The sequence below is a fragment of the Balaenoptera acutorostrata genome, chromosome 5 (genome assembly GCF_949987535.1).
Source record: "Balaenoptera acutorostrata chromosome 5, mBalAcu1.1, whole genome shotgun sequence".
NCBI classification, from domain to species: domain Eukaryota; kingdom Metazoa; phylum Chordata; class Mammalia; order Artiodactyla; family Balaenopteridae; genus Balaenoptera; species Balaenoptera acutorostrata.
In genome coordinates, this window is record NC_080068.1 from 100,730,181 (window position 1) to 100,742,591 (window position 12,411).

The 12,411-nt window shown below is 35.8% G+C and overlaps 1 protein-coding gene across 2 annotated transcripts in view; it reads left to right on the top strand.

Moving 5' to 3' along the window:
• FBXL5 (F-box and leucine rich repeat protein 5) overlaps nucleotides 1-12,411 on the top strand; it is a 52,534-nt gene that overhangs the window by 20,224 nt on the left and 19,899 nt on the right. For both annotated transcript variants that reach the window (XM_057546841.1, XM_057546840.1), the window contains exons 7-9: nucleotides 1,244-1,392; nucleotides 2,029-2,111; nucleotides 2,991-3,716. In XM_057546841.1, the coding sequence (XP_057402824.1) occupies nucleotides 1,244-1,392; nucleotides 2,029-2,111; nucleotides 2,991-3,716 (958 nt within the window). The remainder of the gene's footprint in view (nucleotides 1-1,243; nucleotides 1,393-2,028; nucleotides 2,112-2,990; nucleotides 3,717-12,411) is intronic.

Here is a 12,411-nt window from a genome sequence, read left to right on the forward strand (position 1 = left end):
CCTTTCTAAGGTCATATATCTGTTTAGCTGTTTAGTGTATCTAAGAGTAAACTTTGGATCTGTCATCTATGTTAGTGCTTTTTCAGCTTAGCTGTCTTTACTAGTCTTGTAGAGAAGTTATTATTCTTCGTAGGATGTTTAGTTTTCTTTTTTTTAGGATTTCACAGTAAACAGTACACATTTAGATAGAGCCACAGAAACAAAAGAATCATTTGGAAATAAAATTGTAGTAGAATAAATAGGGTTCACTAAAAGTCACTTTTACCCCTATATTTCACATAAATGTCTAACTAAAGGAGGAATTTAGAATAATATCTGTAAACATGGAAACAGTCAAAAATTCAGAATTTATTGTTTCTATTTATATTCCTTTTGTCAGCTACACTCAGTTTTGTTTTAAATGAGACTTCCTCAGCTTATCCTGTTAAACTGTTTTATGTTTGGAGACATTTGAGTTAGGTCTTCAGGTAAGCAAAAAAGCAATAGGATCCTGAGAAAGGTGATAAAATTATTAGTTCATTCTTTTTGGTGTAGTGTCCTTTTTTTTCCTTATATCAGATTGGAGTTTGTAGGGTTTTTTTTTTTTTTTTTTTAACTTGTTGTTACAGTAGTGCATCCTGTTGTACACATCTAAACTGCAGAAGTTATTAAGCAGAAAACAAAAGCCATGCTCATTTTTAATTTCTTAAAAATTCTAAGGTACTTTTCTTTGCTTGATTCATTATGACCAGCCTAACTTAATTGTTTCAAATCTCTTTTAGCTCTGTGTCCCTTTTATTGATATTTATGTAAAATAATGACTGACACTTTTTATCATTTTTATTATGGTTCATTTTCTTCTTGATATCCTCTATTCTCTTGAAGAACTTATACTATTCTTCAAGTAGTAAAAGTTTTTTCCAAAAGTTTTTCAGTGCCTGAAACTGGAATTATTTTTATCTTCCCTCTGCTAATTAGCTTGAGAAGAAAATTACCTTCAACCTTGAAGCATGTTAAAAAATTCTTCCTTTCATTCCCATTTAAACCTTTTTTTTTTTTCTTTTGTCTCTTTTTAGTTGACGTCAGACCTGTTAAATATTAAGTCCTGGCAAATGAGAACTTGTCCATTTAATTTGCTTTGCATATATAGGGGAGTTTAAAAGGAGAGCAAAAAGTATTTCATGTTTAATGATTTGGTGATTCCTTAAGTAGCCTAATCATAATTAGTGTATCAAGTTCTTAGACTTTTGAATTCATTTTACAGAAGAGTCTGCAGAGGAATCGATTGCCATCAGCATTGCACAAATGGAAAAACGTTTACTCCATGGCTTAATTCATAATGTTCTACCATATGTTGGTACTTCTGTAAAAACTTTAGTATTAGCGTACAGCTGTGCAGTTTCCAGCAAAATGGTATGTATAAATTAGCACTAGTTTGGGTATTAAGAAAAAGTAGCAATGATCTACATTTTGTTTGCTTATTCCTGAGTTTAATTAAAAAAAAATAACAGTTTACCCATGAGTGTACCTTCCCATGGGTAGGCATACACTGCTAATTTTCATCTTTTTTCATTTCAGTTCTCATAGTAATCTTCGTACATAGATATCATTGTCTATACATTATAGAAAAGGAAACATAGACTGAGAGGTTAAACAGTTTATTTAGTTTCACAGATGTTAAGTGATCAAGCCCAGTTTTACGTGATTCTTTATAATGTGTAAGACATGGTAAGATGGGCAGGTGAAATTAAATCACGGTTTTAAAAAAGACTATCTTGTGATATCCTACATTAGAATCTCCTTGGGTATTCCTTAAGAATGTAAATTTCCTGGGTCTAATCTTAGAATTACTAAAATAGATTTTCTGGGATTTCATCACAATATATATTCGTAAGGCAGAATTGAAGTGATTTTTACATGCAGAAAAGTGTGAGAACCACTGGAAATATTACACTAAAAGTTATGTCTCAAAAAAAAAAAAAAAAAAGTTATGTCTCTAACCTAACTAAATTCTGCAGATCTTCACAGTGACTTTTTTTTCCCTCTTAGGTTAGGCAGATTTTAGAGCTTTGTCCTAACTTGGAGCATTTGGATCTTACCCAAACTGACATTTCAGATTCTGCATTTGACAGGTTAGTTATTTTTGAATATATAAATTTAATGATTTCTTAACTGTGAATCAGTAGAATTGTTCTGTAGTTTTTCATTTACATAATTGCAGTTTAATCATACTCTTACTTTCTACTATCAGATTTTGGTCATGTTGTGGTAATAGCACCCTCCAATTCTTTGCTCTTGTCCTTAGGTCCCAGCTGATTCAAAACTTATATATGTGTCATCTCTATAATCTTGTACTGTGTCGAGGCTTTTGAGCCTTGCTGTGTAACCATGTAGCTTGGTACTGTGTTTTAAAGAAGTTTTCATTTTCAGTTGGGCTCCCAGTACCATTTGGCAAAGCTCCCTCTTCATAGTTATTCTAAAATTCTAACACTTTCTTCACGCTACCCTCAGGTTTTATTTCCTTGGATGCTGCTACTTTCCTTCTTATTCTACCTCGCCCTGCTGTTTCCCACCCTAGCATTTATATCAGCACCTCTTTTCCTATTTCAGAGGGAGAAATGTATTCTTCCCTGGCTAAGGCTAATTCTCTACCAATTCCTAGAGCTTGTTCTTCTGGATCTTTCTCCTCTAATTATTATTTTCTTTCTTTCATGTGTGTACAGCCTTTCCTCTATTGGTTATTTTCAGGATGAAAAACAGTCTCTCCCTTCCATACCCTTCTCCTTTCCTACTCTTCTTTTGGGGTAGCAATACTCTTAGTTCCTAATTACTCTTATTGTCTTTTCATATTCCTAGCATTTAAAGTAGTGGCTAACAACAGATATTCAGTAAATGATTGATTATATTAGATTTAAAATCTTTCTTGTAGTTTCCATTTACTTACGTATAATCAAATGCTTTTGAAGAATTTAACAATATCCACTAATAGTCTTGTTACCTCTTAATTATAGTTGGTCTTGGCTTGGTTGCTGCCAGAGTCTTCGGCATCTTGATCTGTCTGGATGTGAAAAAATCACAGATGTGGCTCTAGAGAAGATTTCTAGAGCTCTTGGAATTTTGACGTCTCATCAAAGTGGCCTTTTGAAAACTTCAACAAGCAAAATTACTTCGACTACCTGGAAAAATAAAGACATTACCATGCAGTCCACCAAGCAGTATGCTTGTTTGCATGATATAACTAACAAGGGCATCGGAGAAGAAATAGATAATGAACACCCCTGGACTAAACCTATTTCTTCTGAAAATTTCACTTCTCCTTATGTGTGGATGTTAGATGCTGAAGATTTGGCTGATATTGAAGATGCTGTAGAATGGAGACATAGAAATGTTGAAAGTCTGTGTGTAATGGAAACAGCATCCAACTTTAGTTGTTCCTCCTCCGGTTGTTACAGTAAGGATATTGTTGGACTAAGGACTAGTGTCTGTTGGCAGCAGCATTGTGCTTCTCCAGCCTTCACGTATTGTGGTCATTCATTTTGTTGTACAGGAACGGCTTTAAGAACTATGTCAGCACTCCCAGAGTCTTCTGCATTGTGTAGAAAAGCATCAAGGACTAGATTGCTTAGGGGAACAGACTTAATTTACTCTGGGAGTGAAAAAACTGATCAAGAGACTGGGCGTGTACTTCTGTTTCTCAGTCTGTCCGGATGTTATCAGATCACAGACCATGGTCTCAGGTAAGTAATCTGTTGCAGAGTATTAGGAAATGGACATGTTCTCATTCTCAAATGGAGTGGAAAATTTTGAATCTAAGTCATTCCTTTCAGCTGACTTATTTAACCGAAAGAGTTAACCACTTCAAAGAGTTGTCCTACTTCAAAATTTTGGAACGATACAACTTCAGCATGAAGTTTCAGTCAGTTCAATTCCTTTGTAACGTGGAAGACCATAAATTTAAAAGTTTAATAAATACAACACAATAAATACATGCAACACATTTTCTAAGGTGCTTTAGTGGATGTAAAGATGAATAAGATACAGTTTTTACCCTCTAGGACTTGTAACAGAGAAGAAAATATGTATACTATATTCTGTGTATTAGTTGTGTACATCCTTTAAGGGATGTTCAATTGAAGATTCTATGGGGATCAAAGGAGAGAGAGAGAGACTTCTCATCCAGTTGCAGCAAATGATCAGAAAATGTTATGAAGAGGGACTTTCCTGGTGGTCCAGTGGTTAAGACTTCGCCTTCTGATGCAGGGGGTGTGGGTTCGATCTCTGGTCAGGGAGCTAAGATCCCACATGCCTCGTGGCCAAAAAAACCTAAATGTAAAACAGTAGCAATATTGTAACAAATTCAATAAAGACTTTAAAAATGGTCCACATCAAAAAAATTTTTTTAAATCTTTAAAAAAAAAAGATAAAATAAAATGTAATGAAGAGGTGGCCCTTAATTGAACCTTGAAGATAGACGAAGGATTTTGATAGGTGGCAGAGGGAGAAGAGACCATTCCAAGCAGTAGGGATCATTTGAGCCCACAGTAAAGCACTGTTTAACTGTTGTTAGGGTATTTTGTTGTTACGGTTGTTCTCAGCGTTAATAATTGTTTGATTATCTGTGACATGAGCCTTCAGAAATTGATTTTGTTTTCTCTTTTACCCAGTAATAGACTTGAATTTTACTAGGGCTCCTTAATAATGGAGTGTCAGGCATGTTAAACAATGAAAATTCATCCAGCATAAAGCCTATTACCCCTCTTGTCTTTTAAGTATGATCTTTACCAGATTTAATTGAATTCAGTGGGGATGTTCAGAGGAGTATTCCCGTTTGGTTGTAGAGAAGGATGTGTATTGGGGAATAGTGGGAAATAAGGCTATGACAAAGTTTGAATTCAGGGAAGAATTCATTTGGGGAATGGGGAACACAGGAACTATCTTACTTGATATTATTTGGACTGGTAGCTTATCAAAAAAGCTCAATCTGAGTGCAGCTCAGATTTTTAAAAGTGTAACTCCTTTTAATCAGATTATCTTGAAGGAGTCTTTCTTAATCATTTAAATATTTATTGAGCATCTATTGTGTGACTTGCCCTCTTCTAACTGCTAGGGATTCAGAATAAATGAGACAAATTTCCTGCTTTCATAGAGTTTATAATCTAATGGTAGAAATAAGACAACAAAGATGTAATATCAGACTGAATGTTCCGAAGGAAAGTGAAATATGTTTATGGGATAGAGAATACAGAGAATGCTCCTTCATATTTGATGGACAGGAAAGGCCTTGAAAAGAAGCAGTTTTTTGAGTAGAGATTGGGATGAAGTTAGAGAGTGAATTTTGTGTGCATTTCCTGGGAGAGAAGCTAAGGAAATAGAAACTACAAATTTGATTTTTAGAAACAGCTTTCTTTTTTGCATTTATTCTGCTGGTTTAAAAAGTATTTCAGTTAACTTAATAAGTTCAGCTGGTGTTCAGGTTTGAGAACAAATACAACTTGTGCAAGCATTCACCTCAACTTGGAACAGAGTTGCTAGTTGGGAGTATTCTGTGTATCCTTCTGTAATAGTCATTGTGTTTTTTTTTTTTTTTTTTTTTTATTTATTTATTTATTTATTTATTTATTTTTGGCTGTGCTGGGTCTTCGGTTCGTGCGAGGGCTTTCTCTAGTTGCGGCAAGTGGGGGCCACTCTTCATCGCGGTGCGGGGACCGCTCTTCATCGCGGTGCGTGGGCCTTTCACTATCGCGGCCCCTCCCGTTGCGGGGCACAGGCTCCAGATGCGCAGGCTCAGCAGCTGTGGCTCACGGGCCCAGCTGCTCCGTGGCATGTGGGATCTTCCCAGACCAGGGCTCGAACCCGTGTCTCCTGCATTAGCAGGCAGATTCTCAACCACTGCGCCACCAGGGAAGCCCAGTCATTGTGTTTTATTCAGGGATGGGTAGCATGAATTTTGGCAAGTTGGTTATGGGGCTTGTTAAAAGAGCATTCATTCACTGTAAAAATGTAGGTTGAAAATCAAAGTTTTAAACTAGATTGAAGCCGTAGGGAACATATAGTGTAGTGCGTAGCCTTCATGCAGCATTATCTGGTTTTCATAGGAATGAAATAAAATAAATTTTGGCTGTCATTGAGTAGAAGTAGCCTGTTTAAATTTTCAGCCTTCTTTGGCCCCCTCACATTGCCATTATTGTTTCGGTACAAACTATTCATTTTCTTCTTGAATCCAAGGCAACTACTCTTGAGTCTTTTGCAGATAGCATGTATAGTTGGGTCTTGCAGTCAAACATTCTGTCATTTAATCTTTCGGTTTCACAATATGCATTTAATGTAATTACTGATATGGTTAAATTTATGCCTACCATCTTACTGTTTGTTTTCCCCCTGTTTCTCTTTTCTTTATTCTTGTTTTGTCTTTTCCTGACTTGTTTTGGATTTATTAAGTATGGGTTGGCCAAAAATTTCCTTTGGTTTTTAAATAAAAATAAAATACATTTTTCATTTTCACCAAGAACGTTACGGAACAACATATTCACTGTTTTGTTCCACTACCTGACATTTTTGAGGCAACTTCATAATTCCATCTTCCCAAAACTTTTTATCTTTTTGAGCAAAGAACTGTTCCAGGTGCCTTTTACAGTCTTCCAGGGAATTGAAATTTTTTCCACTGAGAGAATTTTGTAAAGACCGAACGAAATAAATGGAAATCCGAAGGTGCAATGTCTGGTGAATACAGCAGATGAATCAGAACTTACCAGCCAAGCTGTAACAGTTTTTGCTTGGTCATCAAAGAAACATGCGGTCTTGCGTTACCCTGATGGAAGATTATGCGTTTTCTGTTGACTAATTCCGGACGCTTTTCGTCGAGTGCTGCTTTCAGTTGGTTTAATTGGGAGCAGTACTTGTTAGAATTAATCTTTTGGTTTCTGGAAGGAGCTCATGGTAGAGGACTCTGTTCCAGTCCCACCATATACACATCACCTTCTTTGGGTGAAGACCGGCCTTTGTTGTGGTTGATGGCAGTTCATTTTGCTTGCCCCACGATCTCTTCCATTCCACATTATTGTACAGTATCCACTTTTCATCACCTCTCACAATTTGTTTCAAAAATGGAACGTTTTTGTTACGTTTCAGTAGAGAATTGCATGCGGAAATACAGTCAAGAAGGTTTTTTTTCACTTATGTGGAACCCAAACATCAAAGCGATTGACATAACCAAGCTGGTGCAAATGATTTTCAATACTTGATTTGGATATTTTGAGTATGTCGGCTATCTCCTGCATGGTATAACGTTGATTGTTCTCAGTGAACGTCTTCATTTGATAGCTATCAACCTCAACTGGTCTACCTGACTGTGGAGCATCATCCAGCAAGAAATTGCAGCACGAAACTTCGCAAACCACTTACACTTTCGATCAGTCACAGCACCATCTCCATACACTGCACAATCTTTTTTTCGTGTTTCAGTTGCGTTTTCACTTTCTTGAAATAAGAAAGCATAATATGTTGAAAATGTTGCTTTTTCTTCCATCTTCAATTTTAAAGTGGCTACACAAAAATTCACTAATTTTGATAAGTTTTTTTTAAATGCATGCTGATATGACAGCTGTCACAAGACAATCTAACAAAATTGTTTCAAATGAACTTAAATACAACTAAGCCCTACTAAAGCCATCTTACGGAAAAAACGAACAAACTTTTTGGCCAACCCAGTACTTTTTAGTATCTGTTTTATCTGTACTCTTGGTTGGTATATCATTTATTTAGTGTTTGCTTTAGGGTTTGTATGTACCTTGTAAATAAAATTGTGGTAAAATATACAAACCATAAAGGTTACCATATTAACGATTTTTAAAAAAATTTTATTTTTCTAAACAGCAGGTTCTTATTAGTTATCCATTTTATACGTATTAGTGTATATGTGTCAATCCTAATCTCCCAGTTCATCCCACCACCACCCCACCCCCGTCACTTTCCCCCTTTGGTGTCCATGTTTGTTCTCTACATGTGTGTCTCTGTTTCTGCCCTGCAAACTGGTTCGTCTGTACCATTTTTCTAGGTTCCACATATATGCGTTAATGTATGATATTTGTTTTTCTCTTTCTGACTTACTTCACTCTGTATGACAGTCTCTAGATCCATCCATGTCTCTACAAATGACTCAATTTCATTCCTTTTTATGGCTGAGTAATATTCCATTGTATATATATACCACATTTTCTTTATCCATTCATCTGTCGATGGGCATTTAGGTTGCTTCCATGTCCTGGCTATTGTAAATAGTACTGCAATGAACACTGTGGTACATGACTTTCTGAATTATGGTTTTCTCTGGGTATATACCCAGTAGTGGGATTGCTGGGTCGTATGGCAATTCTATTTTTAGTTTTTTAAGGAACCTCCATACTGTTCTCCATAGTGGCTGTATCAATTTACATTCCCACCAACAGTGCAAGAGGGTTCCCTTTTCTCCACACCCTCTCCAGCATTTGTTGTTTGTAGATTTTCTGATGATGCCCATTCTAACTGGTGTGAGGTGATACCTCATTGTAGTTTAGATTTGCGTTTCTCTAATAATTAGTGATGTTGAGCAGCTTTTCATGTGCTTCTTAGCCATCTGTATGTCTTCTTTGGAGAAATGTCTGTTTAGGTCTTCTGCCCATTTTCTGATTGGGTTGTTAGTTTTTTTAATATTGAGCTGCATGAGCTGTTTATATATTTTGGAGATTAATCCTTTGTCCATTGATTCATTTGCCAATATTTTCTCCCATTCTGAGGGTTGCCTTTTTGTCTTGTTTGTAGTTTGCTTTGCAAAAGCTTTTAAGTTTCATTAGATCCCATTTGTTTATTTTTGTTTTTATTTCCATTACTCTAGGAGGTGGATCAAAAAAGATCTTGCTGTGATTTATGTCCAAGTGTGTTCTTCCTATGTTTTCTGCTAAGAGTTTTATAGTGTCCAGTCTTAGATTTTGGTCTTTAATCCATTTTGAGTTTATTTTTGTGCATGTTGTTAGGGAGTGTTCTAATTTCATACTTTTACATGTAGCTGTCCAGTTTTCCCAGCACCACTTATTGAAGAGACTGTCTTTTCTCCATTGTATATCTTTGCCTCCTTTGTCATAGATTAGTTGACCATACGTGCGTGGGTTTATCTCTGGGCTTTCTATCCTGTTCCATTGATCTGTATTTCTGTTTTTGTGCCAGTACCATATTGTCTTGATTACTGTAGCTTTGTAGTATAGTCTGAAGTCAGGGAGTCTAATTCCTCTAGCTCCGTTTTTTTCCCTCAAGACTGCTTTGGCTATTCAGGGTCTTTTGTGTCTCCATACAGATTTAAAAATTTTTTGTTGTAGTTCCATAAAAAATGCTATTGGTAATTTGATAGGGATTGCATTGAATCTGTAGATTGCTTTGGGTAGTATAGTCATTTTCACAATATTGATTCTTCCAATCCAAGAACATGGTATATCTCTCCATTTGTTGCTATCATCTTTAATTTCTTTCATCAGTGTCTTATAGTTTTCTGCATACAGGTCTTTTGTCTCCCTAGGTAGGTTTATTCCTAGGTATTTTATTCTTTTTGTTGCAATGGTAAATGGGAGTGTTTCCTTAATTTCTCTTCCAGATCTTTCATCATTAGTGTATAGGAATGCAAGAGATTCCTGTGCATTAATTTTGTATCCTGCAACTTTACCAGATTCCTTGATTAGCTCTAGTAGTTTACTGGTGGCGTCTTTAGGATTGTTTATGTATAGTATCGTGTCATCTGCAAACAGTGACAGTTTTACTTCTTGTTTTCCAATTTGTATTCCTTTTATTTATTTTTCTTCTCTGATTGCCGTGGTTAGGACTTCCAAAGTTATGTTGACTAATACTGGTGAGAGTGGACATCCTTGTCTTGTTCCTGATCTTAGAGAAAGTGCTTTCAGTTTTTCACCTTTGAGAACAATGTTTGCTATGGGTTTGTCGTATATGGCCTTTATTATGTTGAGGTAAGTTCCCTCTATGCCCACTTTCTGGAGAGTTTTTATCATAAATGGGTGTTGAATTTTGTCAAAAGCTTTTTCTTCATCTATTGAGATGATCATATGCTTTTTCTTCTTCAATTTGTTAATATGGTGTGTCACATGGATTGACTTGAGTATATTGAAGAATCCTTGCATCCCTGGGATAAATCCCACTTGATCATGGTGTATGATCCTTTTAATGTGTTGTTGGATTCTGTTTGCTAGTATTTTTTGAGGAGTTTTGCATTTATATTCATCAGTGATCTTTTTCTGTAATTTTCTTTTTTGGTTGTATCTTTGTCTGGTTTTGATATCAGGGTGACGATGGCCTCATAGAATGAGTTTGGGAGTGTTCCTTCCTTTGCAATTTTTTGGAAGAGTTTGAGAAGGATGGGTGTTAGCTCTTCTCTACATGTTTGATAGTATTCACTTGTGAAGCCATCTGGTCCTGGACTTTTGTTTGTTGGAAGATTTTTAATCCCAGTTTCAATTTCATTACTTGTGATTGGTCTGTTCATATTTTCTATTTCTTCCTGGTTCAGTCTTGGAAGGTTATACCTTCCTAAGAATTTGTCCATTTCTTCCAGGTTGTCCATTTTATTGGCATAGAGTTGCTTGTAGTAGTCTCTTAGGATGCTTTGTATTTCTGCGGTGTCTGTTGTAACTTTTCCTTTTTCATTTCTAATTTTATTGATTTGTGTCCTCTCCCTCTTTTTCTTGATGAGTCTGGCTAATGGTTTATCAATTTTGTTTATCTTCTCAAAGAACCAGCTATTAGTTTTATTGATCTTTGCTATTGTTTTCTTTGTTTCTATTTCATTTATTTATGCTCTGATGTCTGTGATTTCTTTCCTTCTGCTAACTTTGGGTTTTGTTTGTTCTTCTTTCTCTAGTTCCTTTAGGTGTAAGGTTAGATTGTTTATTTGAGATTTTCCTTGTTTCTTGAGGTAGGCTTGTATTGCTATAAACTTCCCTCTTCGAACTGCTTTTGCTGCATTCCATAGGTTTTGGATCATCGTGTTTTCATCGTAATTTGTCTCTAGGCGTTTTTTGATTTCCTCTTTCATTTCTTTAGTGATTTCTTGGTTATTTAAATAATGTATTGTTTAGCCTCCATGTGTTAGTGTTTTTTACGTTTTTTTCTCTGTAATGATTTCTAATCTCATAGTGTTGTGGTCAGAAAAGATGCTTGATATGATTTAAGTTTTCTTAACTTTACTGAGGCTTGATTTGTGACCCATGATGTGATCTATCCTGTAGAATGTTCCATGTGCACTTGAGAAGAAAGTGTAATCTGCTCTTTTCAGGTGGAATGTCATACAAATATCAATTAAATCTATCTGGTCTATTGTGTCATTTAAAGGTTGTGTTTCCTTATTAATTTTCTGTCTGGGTGATCTGTCCATTGGTGTAAGTGAGGTGTTAAAGTCCCTCACTATTATTGTGTTACTGTTGATTTCTTCTTTTATAGCTGTTAGCTTTGCCTTATGTATTTTGGTGCTCCTATGTTGGGTGCATATATATTTATAATTGGTATATCTTCTTCTTGGATTGATCCCTTGATCATTATGTAGTGTCCTTCCTTGTTTCTTGTAACATTCTTTATTTTAAAGTCTATTTTATCTGATATGAGTATTGCTACTCCGGCTTTCTTTTGATTTCCATTTTCATGGAATATCTTTTTCCAACCCCTCACATTCAGTCTGTATGTGTCCCTAGGTCTAAAGTGGGTCTCTTGTAGACAGCATATATATGGGTCTTGTTTTTGTATCCATTCAACAAGCCTGTGACTTTGGTTGCAGCATTTAATCCATTCACGTTTAAGGTAATTATATGTATGTTCAATATGTATGTTCCTACTACCACTTTCTTAATTGTTTTGGGTTTGTTTTTGTAGGTCCTTTTCTTCTCTTGTGTTTCCCACTTACAGAAGTTCCTTTAGCATTTGTTGTAGAGCTGGTTTGGTGGTGCTGAATTCTCTTAGCTTTTGGTTGTCTGTGAAAGTTCTGATTTCTCCATCGAATCTGAATGAGATCCTTGCCCGGTAGAGTAATCTTGGTTGTAGGTTCTTCCCTTTCATCACTTTAAATATGTCATGCCACTTCCTTCTGGAATGTAGAGTTTCTGCTGAGAAATCAGCTGTTAACCCTATGGGAGTTCCATTGTATGTTATTTTTAGTTTTTCCCTTGCTGCTTTCAGTAATGTTTCTTTGTCTTTAATTTTTGCCGATTTGTTTACTATGTGTCTCATTGTGTTTCTCCTTGGGTTTATCCTACCTGGGAGTCTCTGTGCTTCCTGGACTTGGGTGGCTAGTTCCTTCCCCATGTTAGGGAAGTTTTCGACTGTAATCTCTTCAAATATTTTTTCGGGTCCTTTCTCTCTCTCTTCTCCTTCTGGGACCCCTATAATGTGAATGTTGTTGCGTTTAAT